Below are 21,139 nucleotides of genomic sequence, written 5' to 3'. Positions count from 1 at the left end.
CATGTGGAATTGATTTGATTGTCTGGTGTACCTGGTGAGAATTACAATGCACAATGTTCACTCACCATATTTCACATAATTAGTTTTTAAAGTGTGGTAAAGCTGGTTAAGGTGCATCCATCCTGGCCTCCCTTGAACTCTTAGTGGCTTTTGATACCATCAGTCCTTATATCCCTCTGGACCGACATAGGGGATTAGGAGATTAGAAAGACAATGTGGCAGGAGTTCTGTTCCTTCCTCCACTGGTCCTTCCTTGTTGATGTTGATAGAGAGAGAATTGTCCAACCCCAACATGTAAGTTTCCAAAGGGCTCTACTTTCCCTGCTCCTGTTTTATGTATACATTGAACTTGCTACTCAGAGGGACTCAATTATGCTCTGGGTTAGTGTCTGGAGGCTACACCAGCCTAAAAAAAAAGGCTCAAGCCCTGTAGGCCTGAAGAGTTATGGTTTGGGGGAACCTCTCCGATTTGAGCATTTGTCATTTTTGGCTCTGAAATATGTAGCATTTTCCCAGGTCCTTCGTGTCTTTGGCTTCTGTTCAAGAACTAGGGAAGAACTTGAGCTGGAGAGCTGGAGGGCTTTTGCAGGGTTCCATCTTTTGTGCTAGCTGTTCCTTTTCCTTGTTTATTGTCAGTCATAATTTGCTTACCATCTGTCAGCAGTACAGTAGTCCTCTTTAAATGGGGTTGCCCTTGAAAATCCTCAGAAGCTGCCAATGATCCAGAAGGCAAGGCACGTGTCGATAATGGGAATTCTCAATTCAACCATGTAACAATCTCTATGAGTTGACTAGCTTCTTTGTAGACTTCGGAGTTCAACTCAAGATGCTGGTTATCAGCTGTACAATCCTTCATGGTTTAGGGCAGGACTGTCTGTCTCCTGTTATTTGTGTGGTTTCTGTGAGTTCTGGCAGAGGAAGGTGTCTTCCACATTCCCTCTGTTAAACAACGCCAGGTAACAGCAGCAGGAATGATGTCTTCTCTGTTGTAATATCTGTCCTATGGAACCTGAGCACAACCCCTGAGATCCAGATGGCCCCCAACCCTCCCGTTTTGCCTTAAAGACCAGACTCTTTCCCCAAATGTTGGTCCTTGGTGAGGCGATTGGTTATTTGTTGAGTTTGCTGTGCTAATGAAATGTTGCTTTCAATTGTTTTTTAAAATTATTATTGGGTTTATTTTATTTCTTGTTAGCCACCCAGTAGCATGTTTATCGGACAACCATGTTAATCTGTTAAATAAACGGATAAGCAAGTTAGCTAATAGTGCATATATGAAAATCAGTTTACATATGAATCTAGTTATGAGATCTTTTCTTTTTTCAATCCTCTGCTGTGATTTTCTTTAACTTATTATGTACTGTTTGTTCTAAAATGGAACAATGTGATGGCATTTGTGTGAGTTTCTGTGTGTGTGTGTTTGTTTTGTGATGTGTTCCAATCAGTTATTTCTCACTGTGCAAATAATCAGTGTTTTCTATTGATACTTTTAGAAAATGTGATGCTTTGATCATCAGGTATCACTGATGCTTCCCTCCCATGCTTTCCTCCTCCTGTGTTGCTCCAGATCAGTTATCCCTCTGCTCTGCTTCAGTGACACAGTTCTTATTTATTCTACCCAGGTTTTCATTTCATCCTTTCTGACCAAACTTGCTACGGACACAGATTTCACTATAAAATTGACATTCTTCACCTAAAAATATGTTGGTTATGTCACCATCCAGACCTTTGAATAAAGCAGCTGCTTTAAATGGCAGCCAGAAGATGTAAAATTGAGCAAAAGTGACCCTGTGATAAGATGTCACTTTCATTTTGAGGAGTTCAACAAACATCCCAATTCACTGGGTACATTTTTCATTTGCTAAAGAGCCTTCACAAAAACAAAATGTGATGAGACAATTTGTTTGGAAGTATGTCCGCCTTCACTGTTCAGCTTCTCTGTAGTAATTTTCAAATTTAAAAGGTTTCTGAACCTCTTTCTTATACTCTCTCATTTTGTTTACTATATAACATAGAGTTCATCTTATAACAAAGAATACATATCAAGAATGAAAACTACCTACGTGAAGAAAAAGTTTAATCAGTATGTCCATAATATAACTGTGAAATGAAAGCAAGATTGTGAGGGAGAAGGGTGAAATTAAATTTCACAAACAGTAAAATAAATTCAACCTTTGTAGTATTGCAACCCTCCAAAATGACAATTAAGTGACTTTTTCCTATACAAATCTGAAATGGAATTGAGACTCGGGCTCAGCAACAAATAAATATACCATCCATCACAAGTAGTTGTATGAACATTGAGAAAGATATGGGCACTTAGAACGTTTTTTTAAAGGAACGCATTTCCTCACCTTCTCTTTCAAGGTTCTATATAGAACGTATGCTCCAAATACTAAATATGAGAAAGAGCCCAGCCGTCCATCTTTCCAAGGTCGGTAAAACGAGGGGCCAGCCCAGATGGTTCTAGACAGCTCAGAAAGTGCTGTAAATATAAGTTTAAGTGCTATTGCTATTACTATTCTGTTAAACATTGATCAGCTAAATATTTGTGTGTCAAACTCTTACAAATAATATATCCTTGCTAAGGCATGTGGTACGGGTTCAACTAAGGCTGGTGATTTAGTTAACACTTTCTTAATAAAAAGCACCATTTCCAAAAGATACTCATGAAGGGTAAGAGAGGCCAATAAGAGACTCCTAGGATGATTATCACTGCTTAAGAAGAACTGGGATTTCAAAGATAAAATGACAGTTAAGGAGCATGACTATAAACCTGAAAATAAATTCCTACTTATTTGTGTCTGATTGGAAAAATTCAGCATATTAAGTTATAGCTACCGGTAACTGATGAAAACGAATTGTTTGTACCTTGGAAGAAAGTTTTCCAAACATGAGAAAATGGCTAGAGAAATATTAAGACGTGCAAATGCTGCTCGAAAGAAAGTGGTCTTTTCTAAGAATGGATGTGTGGTTGAAGAAACTAAGAAATATGTATTTGAGGGGCTCCTACTCACTTTGTTATATGTGAGAGCTGGGTGTGTCAGAAGAAACATAAAAGTAAGTTACTTGCTGTGGAAATGAGATACTTAAGTTTATGTAATACAACCAAAAGAGTTATGATCAAGAATGAATGGTTGATGAATTAACATGGATCGTAATAAAAAGTGAAAGAAAGAGGTATACGGAGGTTTTCAGTATTCAATATTACGGAGAAAATGAATAGCATGTAATTCTAAGACAAATATATGAAAGAAGAGTGTAAGGGTTGAGAGAGGGAAGAATATTAAGATTTAGAACGTAGTGAATACACTGTATTGATGTTTCTTTAAGTTTATTAATTACATTTTGAAATCAAAATGCAGTTACAATACAATGCAATAACAGAGTTGGAAGGGACCTTGGAGGTCTTCTAGTCCAACCCCCTGTCTAGGCAGGAAACTTATACCATTTCAGACAAATGGCTATCCAACATCTTCTTAAAGACTTCCACTGTTGGAGCATTCACAACTTCTGGAGGCAACTTCTGTTCCACTGATTAATTGTTCTAACTGTCAGGAAATTTCTCCTCAGTTCTAAGTTGCTTCTCTCTTTGATTAGTTTCCACCCAATGCTTCTTGTTCTGCCTTCAGGTGCTTTGGGGAATAGCTTGACTTCTTTGTGGCAACCCCTGAACACTGCTATCATGTCTCCCATAGTCCTTCTTTTCATTAAACTAGCCATGCCCAGTTCCTGCAACCGTTCTTCATATGTTTTAGCCTCCAGTCCCCTAATCATCTTTGTTGCTCTTCTCTGCACTCTTTCTAGAGTCTCCACATCTTTTCTACATCGTGGCGACCAAAACTGAGTGCAGTATTCCGAGTGTGGCCTTACCAAGGCATTATAAAGTGGTATTAATACTTCACATGATCTTGATTCTATCCCTCTGTTTATGCAGCCTAGAAGTGTGTTGGCTTTTTTGGCAGCTGCTGCACACAGCTGGCTCCTATTTAAATGGTTGCCCACTAGGACTCCAAGATCCCTTTCACAGTTACTACTATTGAGCAAGGTACCACCTATACTGTACTGTGCATTTTATTCTTCTTGCCTAAATGTAGAACCTTACTCTTTTCACCATTGAATTTCATTTTATTACATAGTGCCCTTCCAATTTTTGATTGATGAAGTGAAGTTGATGAAGTGGGCATGGATGTGATGGAAGGAGGGAGTACAAAGGTCAAAAATTATGGAACAATACAATAAATAGTATTGCGGTAAATTAAATCTGGTACATTTTTCCCTTTTGGCTTATCTTTTTCAATTTATTTTGCTTATTAATACTTACTCTCTCTTGAGTGCTTTGTAAAATTCCAAAATGGAAGTGTGTGTGTGTGTGTGTGTGTGAAATATGCACATCTTTTTTTCAATATTTCCATATTTACTTTTCTTTGTGCACATTGTTGAATAGGCACATTGGCAGGTAGTGTCCATTGCTGCCCATCTGTGCTTTGATGGAATCCATTTGGACAGCCCTTATGTTTGTTTTGACTGAAATCCATGGTGGATTTTATAGCTTGAGTTGTTTAATCCTTATCAATATTTTTCAACATCCCTTTTGCAAAATAAGGACCCAGCATTTGGAAGTTGTTCTGTGTCTATCGAAATTATAACAGAAACTACGATTCCTTTACTTACTTGGAAATGTCTTCGCACTCAGTTTGTTTTGACGAGAGAATTGTAGTCCTTTTAGAAGAGAATAGTCATTTGGTCAAGAACATTTCTAATGCATCCTGGCATCACAGCCATTGGAGATGAGGGTGCAAACATTCTAAAATTCCTTAACCGACAAAAGAGAAATATAAAATCTATGGCCATTGGCTTAGTATGCAAACTCTTTACACTGTTGTCAGTTCTATCCCCTCTCCTGTTTCCAAACTGTATAGCATTTTGTTTCATGGGTTTCTTATCAAACACATCTTTGTGTTTGCTAACTCCATTCTAAATCTAGACTGCAGGTTAGGAAATAGGATCAAGCAAGCTTACGACTTCTGCCTGCATCCTGCAGCAATATCTCTATTTATCATCTCAATCTATGGATGTGCATGTCTACCTGTGAGTGTGTGTTTCAAAACATTTAAGGGTATAATTGTGTTACTGATAGCAAAGCATTATTTGCTTGCACGTTTGCTATGTTACCAATCACTCTGCTCTCAGTCTACCCCAAATGCTGCTGGCACTTTCTGCAGAAAGGGACATACCAGGATGATGAGGGCCCATTCATATATATATTTTTGTGGAGTCTTTTGGTTAATAGTATCCTTAACAAGTGATTGCTATTGCCTTTTGATTTAGAATAAGAAATAAAAGGAACCTTTATAAAGCAGAGGTTAATTAATTTCATTATTAGTTGATGCTTGAGGACAAACTATCTCAAAAGTTGACAAAAAGAAGCTATGATCTTATCCAACAAATTACTATTTATAACAAAGACAGAGGGGATGCTGGCGCTTTTCTGAAGACATTTCTTAGCTACCAACCAACTAGTTACTGTGTCCACTTCAATACCCAGAATAATATTTGTGTGAGTCTTCATCAATCTGCTTTAAAATCCCAAGATACCAAATGAACCAGATGTCCAGCTTTAGTGAGTAAGGAAATTTCTCAGTATAGTATTCTTTGGAAGTGATAGAGAAACAGATGTCTCTTTTTATAACCTAAGCCAGAAATTTATTAATTTTTATTTTCAGTTGGGGGATGGACTTCATGGATTTCTTATAGCCTCAACCTATGCTTTTGGTTAAACTTTACATTTTTGCACATATAAAAATGCTTTGTTCCATTATGATCTTTTAAACTGTAACTCATCACTTTCTCCTTAGAATTTTTTTGACATACATATTAAGTTAGTATCTTCCTTTTTTTGTACTTTATCTGCCCATTTAGCTATAATGGAGATTGGCTTTCATTTGTCTCTGCAGAACTAAAATTAATCTGTTTGGGACAAATCCAGGAAGATTTCTCACAGTCAGCATCACATTCAACTTATTTACAAAATAATGGCTAATTATCTACTTTAGAATCATCTTAGTATTGTTAGTTGTTTTTTTTTTATCTGTCTCCCCCCCCCCCTCTTTTTGAAGACTAATGATAAACAGACTTTATCAGTTGGAATATTGAATTGGCAAGAATAAGATGGCTTGGCCCTTCCTGGCTTCTCATTCATTTAGGAAGCATATTCAGAATATTGGCTCTATAAGGAAAGAATTGATTGGGTGTCCATTTATAACATTGGCACTCTCTCTATATATATGTATACTTTCTTAGCTTAGTGAAGTGATTGCATAACTTGATGCTGTGAATGTTGCCTTCTTTGTAGTCGTTTCCAGTGATTATTTGATGACGTCTCACCAAATTGGTTTTGGTTCTTAACAATCACATGCTGATCTGTTCCTAACCTGGCCCTTCAGATCTTCAAATGATCCACTCCCCCTCCGCTGTAACTTTGCCTATCCACCTTGCTGCTGTTTGTCTTCTCTTTCTTTCCACTTTCTTTCCCCAGCTTTAAAGCCTCCTTCAGAAGCCCAGCTAGTCACAGAATGTTTCTGAAATAAGATAATTTGAGGCTGGTCATTTGTGCTTCAAGTGAGTTCTCTGGGTTGACTTTTTTTTCATGATCCATTCGCTTGCTTGCTTTCCTAACCACATTACTCTCAGGTGTTTTCAAAAGAGTCCATATTTTTTCTATCCTGTCTCACTTCCATAGAATGTTAGAGGAAATATCATTGCCTGCATTTTTCTGATTTTTATAGAAACATCCCAGCCTCTGCACATTTTTACACGGCTTTCATGATTATTTTAGTAGGTATTATATCTGTAGGATATTTCTTGACTGCTTCTTCTTTACTGCCAATGGATGTTCCTAAAAGGCAGAATCACACAGTCTCAATGTATTTTAGGGTAGGATATAATTGTGCTACATGACAATACTATAAATTCCCAGACGAATAGATTAATTAAAATATCAGGGACCCATAAAAGAGGTTATCTGGCCATCTCACCAAGTTCAATAGGCTAGATTTTCTCCATAAAAATTGGACTATGCTATGAGCCAGGGTGGCTCAATGGTTAGAATGCAGTGCTGCAGGCCACTTCTGCTGACTGCTGTCTGCCCATAGTTTGGAGTTCAATTCCAATGGGGTTCAAGGTTGACTCAACCTTCCATCTGAGGACTCAAATTGTTGAGGGAAATATGCTGACTCTGTAAACCGCTTAGAGAGGGCTTTAAAGCACTGTGAATCAATATATAAGTCTAAGTGCTATTGTGATTACGATGATGGGAATGAAGTAGTGTATGTAGAGTTGATGGGATGTTGTTATGTCACTTCTTTTACAAATGATATCAATGTTTTATTGCTATTTCAAAGTAATTTAAAATTCTTTGGGTCTATTTTCCAAGGGGTGAGAAGTTAATATCATTATAAGATATTAATGAGCATTTAACTGTGGAGATAGTCTGTGTATATATGTGAGTCTTTTTTAATACACTTTTTTCTTTTTAATGTCTTCTTTGGGTTTTTTCTTCTTCGTTTCTTTAAATTTTTTGGTGTTTTGTATCACTTTTGAATAAAATTAAAATCAATTTTTAAAAAATCAATAAGTTTCTATTCCCAAACATTAAGAACCGTGGTGGCACAGTGGTTAGAGTGCAACACTGCAGGATACTTCTGCTGATTGCCAGCTGACTTTGGCAGTTCAAATCTCACCAGGCTCAAGGTTGACTCAGCCTTCCCAGGTCAGTAAAAGGAGGACCCCGATTGTTCTTGGGGGCAAGAGGCTGACTCTGTAAACCCCTTAGGAGACGGCTGTAAAGCACTGTGAAGCGGTATATAAGTCTAAGTGCTGTTGCTATTGAACTGCCTTTGCTCCCGCCCTGTGAGACATCTTCCCATAAAGGTGAGACCTCTCCTGGCTTTACAAAAAGGTGTGTAAAAACATGTCTCTGTGCCCTCGCTTGGAGCACCAGATGTGCATGCAGCTGTGGGACTGGCTAGAGACCTGAAACCCCTCCCCCACCTTTTAATTGATTTTAACATTCATTGATCTTTTTAAATTTTATATATTGTTTTTATGCTGTATTGTACATCATCCAGAGTCTGACTGTGAGAAAGATAGGCAGTTCTTAAATATGATAAATAAATAAGTAAACACACATTTAATGTAAAGACATATTATCTGTGGAAGTGAGGGAGTTGAGAAGAGATAACCCTATTAAGTTTAGAGTCTCATTGTTAATAGATAATTTTTAGCCATGGTAAATCAGTCTGTCAATTCATTGACAGTAGCCAATTCCCGGTTGTTCCTCTTTGGTAAAAGAAGGGAAGATCGGATCTTTGTCAAGCTTTCAAGAGTCTGTTATTATATTTCTTAACAATAAAAATGGAGTTCCGGTAGCCCTTGCAGAGTCTTGTTATCTGACTTGGTCTTCTTGAAAGGTCTGAGGTCAGCCTAGAGTTATTTATTTGAAGTTAATACTAGCAAGGAAGGGCCAAGGACCAGACGGATATCTGAAATATTATGTATATCTGCTTTTACCAAGACTGACTAATTTGAAATTGTGCTTTATTATCATGACATAAATTGCTAATACTGAGCAAAAAGTTGTAAATGATGTTTTAAAATTAATGAATTATTCTGTGCTATCCGATTAAATTATAATTAGTGGCATGATTTACCATAAAATTATAACTTGTTGCTACAGCATACTAATGTGGATTTTTATATTTTCCTTTTGGTTGGTCACAAAAGAGCTTGAGAGCCATGCTCCTTTCAATTACACCATTTCCCCTAGAAACTTAAAAAGCTTCAGATGCAGATTTGAAGGCTTCATTACCATAACATTAGCAAAGAGAGGGGCAAAGTGATTAGGTGATGTTGGTGGCCTAGAGAGAAAATATCAATTCATTCCACTTTTAAAATGGATATTAATGAAGTTCAAAAAGCCTCATTTGTCAGTCTGGAAAGATTAGAAAATAAATATCTTTTTCATTAAACATGGACAAAACCTCAACCAGCATTTTTTAAACCGTTATTTTAATCATTTCTAAACAAATTGACTGCCTTATAATTCCCATAATATTTAGATATTAATTTCCCCATAAAAAAGCTGAATTGTTTTAATGCACCTTCCAATTTATTCAGTGTTATGTGAGATGAGTGTTCTGAATGTTCCATGTGCATTCTATGTCCCTCTCTTTATACTTGATATTGAACAGAAAGAATCTTTGTAGAATTAAACATTTAAATTCCTTTTATCACTGAAAATGCCGTGTCGGAAAGAAGGCTGAGAAAATATTTACAAAACCCTCACATCCTGGACATAATCTGTTTCAACTTCTTCCCTCAGGACGTCTCTGTAGAGCATCGTGTGGCAAAACCACCAGACATAAAGATCTCCCAGCCCCCATGTCATCACCCTACTGAACACTTAATACCCCTTTTGCACTGCCTCCTTTCTCATCTTTTCTACTACTTTTTATTGTTTTTTTTTTAGGATTTATCCATTGTTGTTTGTAACTTATGATTAATGATTTTAACTATGATTATGACCTATTATTTGCTGTTTATGTGTACACTGAGAGCTTATGCACCGGAGACCAGTTCCTTGTGTGTTCTATCACACTTGGCCAATTAAAAATTCTATTCTATTCTATCCTATCCTATCTTGTTATAAAGGGATAAATCAAAGCACCAGGATTCTAATTAATTGCCAGTTTATACACACTAATTTATTTGATGATATAAAGATAGTTTTCCCAGATGGTCATTGTCCATATGCACGTATTCAAATGCCAGTTTTATTTCGTTTTTAATTCTTTTTGGGTGTGCATTTTTTTATGAATCCCTCTTTCTTTTTGTAAGAATATAGATCTTATAGATGGCTCACTTGGGGCCTTTCCTCATTATTGTACTGTCTCATAGTTTATATTACACTGATGTTTTCATTTCCAATAACACAGGTTGCCATCTTTGCCTAACTTAATGTGGAGTTTCCTCTCTCTGTCTTGAGAAAAAGAGGCCTGATATTAGGAAATACATCAAATGTCTTCATCCAGAAGCCCCATTTATGCTTTGTCTGTTTAATTAAATGACAACATTTTGCAGAAAGGCAGCAATCATACCAGTACTAGGCAACTTCCAAAAAGAAGCTAACATTTCAATATATATGCAGGGATTCAGGCAATTATAGTCAGAATAGATTTTAAGAACCTCAAGGTATCCCGGACCTAAGTCTGGATGTTGTTTTAAGAAGTGTAACAACACATAGTCAGTTGAAATACTTAAGAGACAGAGTTATGAACATGAATATGCCTGGATTGCCTATATCTTAAAGGCAAATCTGAAATCTGAACATTGCTCTTAACGGTTGGTTGACCAGTGATGAGATGGGTCTGGGATGGTGAATCTATGGCATGGGTGCCACAGGTGTTACGCAGAGCCATTTGCAAAAAATGAGGGGAGCGCCTGCCATGCGCACATGCGCACTGGGGGGGTGTCACACATTGCATTATGGGTGCAGCACACCCACACACGACCCCCCCTGTGCTCCACCCTCCCACTTACGGCACGCGATCCAAAAAAGGTTTGCCATCGCTGAGACAGGTTATCAAATTTGGGCTGATATCTTGGGACTTTTCACAAATAAAAAAACCAGTTTCTTCTATAAGGAGAGTGTACAGTTTGCAGTCATATACTCTGTGTGATTAAGGGAGGATAGCTGGCTAGCACTTGCTGCCAATTGAATGGTACCTGTAATATTATAAATATTATCATAAGTGCTTATTGCTTTTGCTACTAACCAGTCATTCAAAGTGAAATTTTATTTTGAAATAAAGGATTAAGTATAGGTAAGGGAAAAATACACACACACACACACACACTTGGTATAAAGTAGCTTGTCTTGAATCTTCTACTTAGGTATTTACTATTTTTCCTGCTCTATAATTAAGTGTGAAAACAGTTTGAAGCTGGATTGTCTTACAGAAGAAATGGCTTTGAAAGATTGTTTATTTGTTTGTTTTTGCTGTGTAGGAGCTAAGAATGTTTTTCATATTTTTAATTTTTCATCTCTTCCTTGGTGACGAATAATACACTTACGCTTTATAATTGTTGTGGTTTGATCCTCAAGGTAATCTTCATTCCAGTGATAAAGTTGAATATTGAATTTCTGACACATATAGTGAGAATGCAGCTTTTTGATGTACATTAGTTTGCTCTCTGGGGCCGGTTCTTTGGTATAAAGTAGCTGTTATTTATCACACTGACAGGTGCAGCTACTGCGAAATGCTGGCGATGAAGTTGCCATCACCGTTCAATACCTCAGGGAAGTACCGTCATTTCTAAAGCTCCCATTGGGTAAGGGGAAATTAACAGGTATCTGTGAAATGTTTTCTGGTGCCATATTCCTCATAACAAACGGACACTTCTTCATACCTAATACATCTTTCATGAGTACTTTATTTCAGGAAAGCCTGTAGATCAAAATGCTGTATTATTTAAAATTTGTCTTTGCTCCCTTCATATTTCTTTATTTGTTTATAGCAATTTGTAAACTGCCAACTGACTAGGATGGGGCTGGCTGGACTGATATTCTGTACAGGTAGTTCTTGAGTTACGACTCCAATTGAGCCCAAAATTTCTGTTGTTAAGTGGGATGTATTTGTTAAGTGAGTTTTTCCCCATTTTACGACCTTTCTTGCCACAATTCCTAAGTGAATCACTGCAGTTGTTAAGTTAGTAGCCCGGTTGTTAAATGAATCTGGCTTCCCTGTTGACTTTGCTTGTCAGAAGATTGCAAAAAGGGGATCGCATGATCCCAGGACGTTTGTCCTGAATATGAACCAGTTGTCAAGTGTCTGAATTTTGATCCCATGATTTAGATTCAGTTTTAGTTTATTTGTATGCCGCCCTTCTCCGGGAGGGACTCAGGGCGGTGAACAACTCAAGAGGGAAAGGGAAGCATAGAACACAATAACAAAGTTAAAATAGCCAAGAATCACACAACCACACAAGTCGAGAGGGGAGGGGAACTCATCAACCCCAGGCCTGCTGGCATGACCATAGGATACTAAGTAGCAAAGGCTGTGAAAAATGGTGATAATTCACTTTTTCAGTACTGTTGTAACTTTGAACGGTCCCAAAATGAACTGTTGCAAGTTGAGAACTCCCTGTATAACCAACATATACAGACATATTTCGGTTGGTATAGATGAACCAACATCAGCATCCTTTTTTTCCCCCCCTGGGGACCAGAATTGAACATAGAGCTCCAAATGTGGCCTCATCATTGCAGCATAAAGCAACACTTCATGTGATGTTGACTCTGTTGATGTAACCTAGAACTGCATTAGGATTTTTTGGCAGCTGCAGCAAACCGCAGGCTCTTGTTGAAGTGATGGTTGACAAGGACACCCAGTTCCCCGTCACAGTTGCTACATTTGAGCCAGGTGCTGCCTAGCTTATAACTGTGGATTTGGTTTTTCTTGCCCATATGAAGGCGTGTGATTTCATCAGCAAAAGCTTGCAATGCTCAAGTTCACCATAACCTAAACTAAGCCAGCTCACTAGTCAATTGGCTCACACTATGATCATTTTAAGCGAATAGGCAACTCATAGGACATTCCTTATTATGCCCATATAGCGTGATTTTTTTTCCCCTCCTGAATACCAGGATGCACTAGGCTGCAGCTGCCCCTTCAGAAATCAGACATTGTTGGAAGTAGCTGGTGTCTTGGATTCAAGGTCCTGCTTGTTAGCTAGAAAGCCCCGTATGACGCAGAGCCTGGTGATTTGAGGCATTAACTTTCTCCCATAGCAATTTCCAAGCCAATTTGATTTGGCAGAGATGCCGTTTATTGGACCTCTGAAAGCCTGCCTTGTCTGCAGCACCAGCTGCCCTCTGAAATGAGGATGGGGAAAGCTTACTCTATTTTTAGATTGTGGAGTTTCCACTTTTTTCATATCGTTATACAGCTTTGTCATGACATGAATATACTGCAAATGTGCTCTTGAGTGTTCGTATTTTGTCTCAGACCGGATGCTTGAGAAAGAGACAGGTTCAGAAAGCATCAGAGAAGAAGTAGAGAATTCTAACAATCCTAGTGACCAAGCAAGCTATTCAGGTTTACCTACCAATTTTGATAGTGTGACCTTGAGAATCGGAAGTAGGCCTTTCTCCCCCCACCCCCATGGGTATATCTAAGCTCTACATTAGACAGAATTTTTCCTAGTCAGTCAAAAGGCAAAGCAAGAGATTGTTGTCCACTCTGAGCATTATTTTTTTAAGAGAAAGACTATAGATCAGGGGTGTCACACTGAATTTCCATTGAGGGCTACATCAGGGTTGTGTTTGACTTCAGAGGGCCCAGCTCTGAGGTCACTGCAATGACCTCTTGTAGCCCTCCCTGGGCCTTCCCGGCTTTCATTTTGACTGGCGGAGGGCTGCAGGAAACCGTCGCAGCCAAAAATGGAGCCCAGGAAGACCGCACGCAGCCCTTCCAAACTCCATTTTTGCTGGCAGAGGCACCATGGGCCAGCCCTTTGCTGTTTCAATGGCAGCCCCGTGGGCCACATCTAAGCACCCCACGGGCTGAATGTGGTTGTGAACCTTGAGTTTGACAGCTCTGCAATAAATCAATCTAATGAATAAATACCTTCCTTGGCTTCTTCAACTATGGTATAACTTTGAACAAATCTTTATCCCCTGTTTTCTAAATAACACATATTCATGCTCCAGTGGTGGGCCCGATGTCCTCCACATGAACGCGTGCAGCGCGCGCACATGCACGCAGCACGCACATACATCCTACCTTCCAGCAACACCTCCGCAAGCCTCCATGACGTTCAAGCTGCTCAGTGGAGCATCACGCAGGCGCCGTATATGCCATGTGTGTGCCCAAAAGTGCCAAAGAGTTTAAAGACAGGTATGGATGCCAGGCAGGCGAGTGGGCAGCCACCAGGGCGTACCGCCTGCAACTCACCACTGTCATGCACGCACGCACGCGCACGCACACACACACACACAAAATAAGGGGAAAATATTAATTACTGAAAAACTATGTATCCTAAGAGAGATTCCCTACCAAGAAATATAAAAACTAATTAAAAATTCAACTTTTTACATACTGTGCATTATCAGAATTGCATCCCTCTTAATATTCTAGAACAAATTTGTGAGAATTGAGGGAGGCTGAAGGAGACGTAGAAGGGTATACCTATTCTGTATCAGCTTTATTTTTATTTTGTCATCCATCTGCCCAATGGTCATTAAAAAATATAAATGGCATAATGGTAATTTTAAAAAAATAAATAAAATGGAAATTATTTTCATGGGGAATTTTCTTAAAATATACTGCATATTTAGTCACTATCTCTTGCCCACTTTATGGGATACACACACACACGTGTGTTTGTGTGTGTGTGTGTATAGAAATATATATGTGCAGCTGCTATTCAGTGCTTCCCAAATATTTTTTGCAATGTCTGGACCAAAATATATTCTGGTTAGCAGCAGACTCTGTGTACTTACGCAATAGATAGATCCATTTTGGTAACTTATGTCATGTCTCTTGAAATTAATTTTATAATGGATTTTCTAGGCAACTTTAGATGAAAATGCTGCCTTGTGATTATTGTAATATTTGGATTCTACCATAGAGAATTATTTATAAATTTATAAACCATTTCAATCAACCAACTACACACACACACACACACACAAGTAACAGCTGCAGCCAATGCAACAATAAAAATGAAAATGCAATACAACAGTATTGTGATGGTGATACTATCCATTCAGTCGTCCTAACTCTTGGAGATTCTCTAGGCTCCGTGTGTCCACATTTTCCAATCTCGTAGTACTTCTTTGGTAATAATGTACAATAAAACCAAGATGGTTTACATTGACAGTTAAAAATTATAATTAATCCTTGGAAAACTAATGATAACATTCCTGCCAGGTTTTTAATGAGCTTCTGGGAGGGCTGGAAAGTTGGAGCCACCTTGCTTGGGAGAGAAGCTGTTCCAGAAGAAGCGGGTTCTCACAGAGACTTTCTACTTTGGGGTTTCATGCTGTCACCATCTTTCAATACAGTCCCTACAGGTGCTTAGAAGGCATCTCTGTTGTTAGCTGCCCAGAGTCTTCATGTGAGATCGGTGGCCATCTACGTCCAATAAATAAATAAATAAATAAACAAGCAAACAAAAAAAGATAAATAAATCTTCTGTGCTCTTGAATTTAATGGGCAGAATCTATATCTGCAGCAGACTCAAAGATGCCCGGCCTGTCACATTGTCTATCCCAAAATCATATATGATAGCTTCAAGAGAATCAAGATTTTAACTTTTATACTGCTTTAATTGTGAATCATCTTATGTATGCTTTTGATTGCTATGAAACCTTGCTTTTGAATGCAATGATACTTAACTCTCTATGTAATCTTTGCATCAAATTCATTTTTAATAATTGTATCCCAAGAAACATAACCCATTAAACTGGGGAAAGATTGCTACTTATAATGTTATGAAATTTGATTTGTGCTGGAAGCTTTTAAAGCAATTACGTTTCTCCTCAAAATGCAGGAAGAATTATAAAAAGAGGGAAGGATCAACAATAGTGCAGTCTTTTTTTCTCTTTTTAGTTGTGAGCAGATATGCATAAAGTCTGAATTTAACTGTAAGGAATTAAAAGTAGCCTCTTGGGAAAGGTTCCATCATAAGCGTCATTATCAATGTCAGACAGGCCGTTTTGTCAGTATTGTTTGAAAAGCTTTAGAAATAATTCTTCAACTGCAAATTACTGGATATGTCATCATGTATTTTGTTTGAGGTTGCTTGGGAGCAAAAGTCCATGATTTTAATAGACTCCTTATTCATGTTTAAAAACAAATAGATTTAGTTCCAATTGTACAGAATGAAGTAAATGCTGCAATTTTCACAAAGCCCCTTCAGATTATTATTTTTTAAATCCAGTTGTGAGAATGGCAATGCAATTAGAAATCTACTATCCTTTTACTTCACTGAATAAGTCTCCAAAACAAATCCTCTTTCAGTACGGTGTCACTATTGTCCTCTTCTCTCAAAACAGTTGTCAAAGAACAGCTTTAATTTATCCAATAACTTTTAGTATTTAGTACATTAACTTATAGTAATCCAGTTGTAATTTTTCCACTAACTTTAGCATTAAAATTGGAGGCCTTCTGTTGAAGTGCTGACTATTATTGCCTTTTTAACTACAAGCTCCTCAGTGAGTTTGAACTTCTGTCTTGCTACATTTGCTGAGACCTTCGGGTGGTTTGTGATTGTTTATTTGGCAAAATAAATAAAAAAGAATATTAAAGATAAAGGAAAAATGAATTAGTAACAGATGAAAATAAAGTGTAGAAGCAAATAATAATAATAATAATAATTGCTTTTTTGATAGTGTAATTGCTGATACGCAGTAATGTCATAGAAGTCCCTGTGTAGAACTGACTTTTTATAGCAAAAGGCTATAAAATTCTTCCTGAATGGTTGCACCAGAATCCAAATTAAAGCATCTACTTCAATCCTGGCATGAGAATATTGAGGGAATGAAAGTTCCTTCCCTCTCTTATTAACTGATTGCCAAACTAATCTTATCATTATGAAGTTTGTCTAACATTCAACTAAAATCTGCTTTGATGTTATTTAAACATATTATATAACATATGATGAAGAACCGGTCTTGATCCTTTTTAGGGTTGCATTATTTCATTTACTTTAAAAGTACTGTTGGGTCTCTTCTTGACTTGATGAGATCAAAAAATGTCGCCATTCTTCAATCACTCTTTATAGGTTTAATTTCTAGACCTCTGGTGTAGAAATTAAGATGAAGTACAGGTATTTGGCATATGTTTCCATAGGCTGCTGTTAAAATTTGACTTCTATAGCAAAAAAAAAAATGTATACTATTAAACCTGGTTAATCATTTCAAACTCTTATTTCCTCAGCTTCAATATCAGCTTTATATCTTTGTCTTAAATCATAAATGAATTAAATCATATATTTTCCTTTATTTGTACAAACAAATCAAGTGGTTTACATGCATTGGATTTTCCCCTCTAAATCAACTTCTGCTAATCGTTCTCTGGTAAGCTCAAATTTAGAAGAAAATATTTCTTTTTCAACCATTTTAGGTTCCCCTGGACCATCAAGCGATCAGAGCAGCCGAGCTTCTTCCCCTCTCTTTGACAGTGGTTTACATTTAAATGGAAACTCAACAAATACCGTAAGTAGATTAATATTGTTATTATTAATAGCCTAGCTGTGATGGGAGCATGTCACTGGCTTTGCCTTATCTAAAAAGCTAAGCAGGATCAGGCCTGGCAAATACGTGGATAGAAATCAATGTTGTAGTCTATATTGGGAGATAAATAAAAAAATCCAGTGAGAAGGCAGTGGCAAACCTCTTCCTTAACTGGCCAAGAAAATTGTCTGAATGTGTCAAAGTCACCTGAAGCTGAGTTGCACTCAAAGGGGACTTTACTTTCTTGATCTGCTTCTTAAACAAAATGAAACAACTTGAATTTTACTTTCTATATAACTGTCTTAGCTTATGATACAGAAAGCTAATAGAGGAAGCTGTGCCTCAAAAACAGCTTGGTATAACAGCAGCAGAGCCAGCAGTGGCCACGTATCTCTCAGTGAGTCTACATTATGGGAGGATTTTTTTTTTTTGTTTAAAATAAATAATAAACTGTTGGGAAAAGTAGTAAAAATGTTTGGCGTGAGATATAATCATCATATTGCTTGTACCAATTTTCATTTACATCAGTGTCTTGGGACTATTTTTAGGATAGGAGTCCTAGGAAGGGAAAAAAATATGATAGCTAGGATGTTCAGTGAGAAAGGGTGAGTCTACTGAATAGATGGGATAATCAGCCAAATACAGAACCTCAGATTTCCTCTATCTTATCCAGACAAGGTTTATCTTTGGATTGTTTCATTTTTTATTTTTTTTTGAGTTGAACTCAGTCCAGAAAGACACCAAACTGAGGCTAGGTACTTATTTATTTATATTTATTTATTTATAAAATTTATATGCCGCCCAAAGGTACATTGCCTTTAGTCCTCATTTAGCAACCACAAATGGTTTCTAAGCAAACCACAGGAAAAAGAAAGACACACACTAAGGAGATCATTGGTTGCTTCTGCCCCATTTAGATAAAAGTTGCCCAGAGTCCCTTGTTTTGTGAGCTGAATGGCTATACCACCTCCTATTTAACATCTACATGAAGCTGCTGGGTGAGATCATACGGTGGCACAGGATTAAATACCATCAATATGCGGACGATACACAGTTGTATCTGTCTGCCCCGTGCCAACTCAGTGAAGCGGTAGAAGTGATGTGCCAGTGCCTCGAGGCTGTCAGGGTCTGGATGGGAACGAACAAGCTTGCACTCAATCCCGACAAGACTGAATGGCTATTGATGTTCCCTCCCAAAGATTGGCAAACTATTCCATCTCTCAGGCTGGGGGGTGAAATTATTCGCCCCTCAGAGAGGGTTTGCAATTTGGGAGTCCTCCTGGACCCACAGCTGACTTTAGATCACCATTTGTCGGCTGTGACCAGGGGGATCTTTGCCCAGGTCCGCCTGGTGCACTAATTGTGACCCTACCTGGACCGGGAGGCACTTCAGACAGTCACTCACACCCTCGTCACCTCAAGACTGGATTACTGTAACGCGCTCTACATGGGGCTGCCCCTGAAGAGTGTTCGGAGACTTCAGCTAGTTCAGAATGCAGCCACACGAGCGATTGTGGGTGCACCTAGGTACACCCACATTACACCTATCCTCCTATCCTCCGCGAGCTGCACTGGCTGCCCATTGGTCTCCGGACACACTTCAAGGTGCTAGTCGTTACTTATAAAGCCCTGCATGGCATCAGACCTGGGTACCTGAGAGACCGCCTCCTGCCAATTACCTCCCAAAGACCAATTCAATCGCACAGGCTTGGCCTTCTCCGGGTCCCATCTGCCAGCCAATGTCGGCTGGCGATCCCCCGGGGGAGAGCCTTCTCTGTTGCTGCTCCGGCCCTCTGGAACGAGCTCCCCGTGGAGATCCGGACCCTTAATACCCTCCCGGCCTTCCGTAAAGCTACTAAGTCCTGGCTGTTCTGACAGGCTGGGGGCCGTTGAAGTATCCAGCCCCGCTTCAATTGTGAATGTTGTGTATTTTTAATTTTTTGTATCGTCTTATTTATTCCCCTTTCCTTGTTTTATTGTGAGCTGCCCAGAGTCCTTCGGGAGTGGGCGGCATACAAAACTAATAAAACAAAACAAACAAACAAAACAAACATATGTATGTTGTGGTGGTGAAGCATTTTTGTGTAATGCATTTGTAGTGCTTTAAAAATGTGCTTCTCTAATTTAAATCGTAATATGCTGTAAACAGACTTTATCATTGCACTGATCTGTAAGGCAGAAAGAGAATATACTTGTTCAGGCAGTGCATACGAAGGCGAGTGCAACGAAGACCACCAGACTGCCCAGACAGATGCCTCTGTTTATCTGATATCACAGCTCAACTTATGGAGACAAATGGCTGCTCACTGTGTACACATTTCTCTTTTCCCTGGGTGGAACTAGAGAGATTTGGAGCAAAACTGAAGAAAATGGAAGAGAGCAAAAAGCATGCTGATTATTTGGAAAAAGCCACTCTCTTTTAGTTCTCTGAAATTGGATCCTCTGATATGCTGCTACATCACTTCCCACACGATGCCTTATTATGCTCCAGGTGGGCTTCATGGTGCAAGGGACAAGAATGCCAACAAAAGACTTCGCATTTCATCCCACCATGCAAAAAAAGTTATAAGGTCCTTTTTTTTAAGGTACAAAAGGTTTCCATCCAGGGAAAACTGAATATTTCTTCGAGAACAAGAAGCCACGATTCAAATACTGATGAAGAAAGTACTACCTTTTCAGCTTATTTTTTGAAAGCATAAATACACCAATTTGCATTTACCAGATTAAACTGCAATCCCACTAGATGGATGAGATGATTAAGAAACGTTAATTAAAAAAGTAATAGTAGAAATGGCATCAATTTCAGCTGCATACTGTTGGATATTTTATTTCTGGTGTGTATCTTTTTCCAGCCACTCTGGCGTTTTCAGAGAACCATCATTCCATCTCCTGCGCTGCTGTGGAATTGCAGAATATTAATACAAGGCCTTAAAGTCTATTAGTTTTTCCTCTTCCATATCATTTTTATGAGAATGAAAATGTCTGTTTTTTAACCTGCCTTTTTTTTAAAAGGACTTACTAGAATGCAGTTATTCATCTGTTTTCACCTTTTTCTATATATTTTCATCTTTTTTTCATTCAAAAAAATGCATCTGTGAAATAAAATCCATAAAAAGCAGTAAAGATTACCAGGAAAATGCTTTAAATTTATATTCGGAGAAGGGGGGAATGAGTTTCTAAAGACCCAGCAAAAGTAAGAGAAAAATAGAACATTATTTTAGCAACAAGATAGAAATACTATATATTCCACTTCCAAAATTGAAGGTCAAAGCAAAGCCATCACTTAACCCCACATTTGAAGAGTTTCAGGTATGACACAGATGTCTATTAGATCAGATGGTTTTTTTTTTGGTATTTTGAAGTAAAAAAAACCTGATTATTTAATTAAATAACTCTGAAAAAATTGGTTGAGAAAAACTCCTGCATGCAGCTGAGTTATTGCTTTCCCACAACAGGGAGAAATCTGCTAAATGCTTTTCAGACTACTTTACTGTAGTAATTTAATATAGTAAATAATAAATACTTTTAGTTAATGTTTAATTTAGTTTGATCATCCGGCAGAGTTTGAGTATTTTTTAACATTTAAATATTTTATTGGTAAGTATAACAACTAGAAGATATGATGAAGTACAACCAAAAATATTATATTGCTGATGTAATCAAAACCAATATAAAAGTGGTGATTTAAAGTGATATATGAAGAAAGTTATAGCCATGAAGTATTATATAGAAATAGTTAAATATTTCAACATATTATTAAATCTAATCATATAGACCATCTATTACTCCATCTTCTCAGTAGAAGATGATACAGTACATTATTTCAATACCACATGTAAT

The 21,139-nt window shown here is 37.9% G+C and overlaps 1 protein-coding gene across 2 annotated transcripts in view; it reads left to right on the top strand.

Annotated features, from left to right (window-relative positions):
* Window positions 1-21,139, top strand: part of SNTG2 (syntrophin gamma 2) — a 229,866-nt gene that overhangs the window by 115,126 nt on the left and 93,601 nt on the right. For both annotated transcript variants that reach the window (XM_087702793.1, XM_087702792.1), the window contains exons 7-8: window positions 11,304-11,391; window positions 17,190-17,281. In XM_087702793.1, coding sequence (XP_087558919.1) covers window positions 11,304-11,391; window positions 17,190-17,281 — 180 coding nt within the window. The remainder of the gene's footprint in view (window positions 1-11,303; window positions 11,392-17,189; window positions 17,282-21,139) is intronic.

This window comes from Thamnophis sirtalis, unplaced genomic scaffold (assembly GCF_051295495.1).
Source record: "Thamnophis sirtalis isolate CommonGarterSnake01/CBP01778 unplaced genomic scaffold, rThaSir2_p1.2 scaffold_16, whole genome shotgun sequence".
Lineage (NCBI taxonomy): Eukaryota > Metazoa > Chordata > Lepidosauria > Squamata > Natricidae > Thamnophis > Thamnophis sirtalis.
The sequence above is the reverse complement of the archived record's forward strand: the minus strand, read 5'-3'. Positions and strand labels throughout refer to the sequence as shown.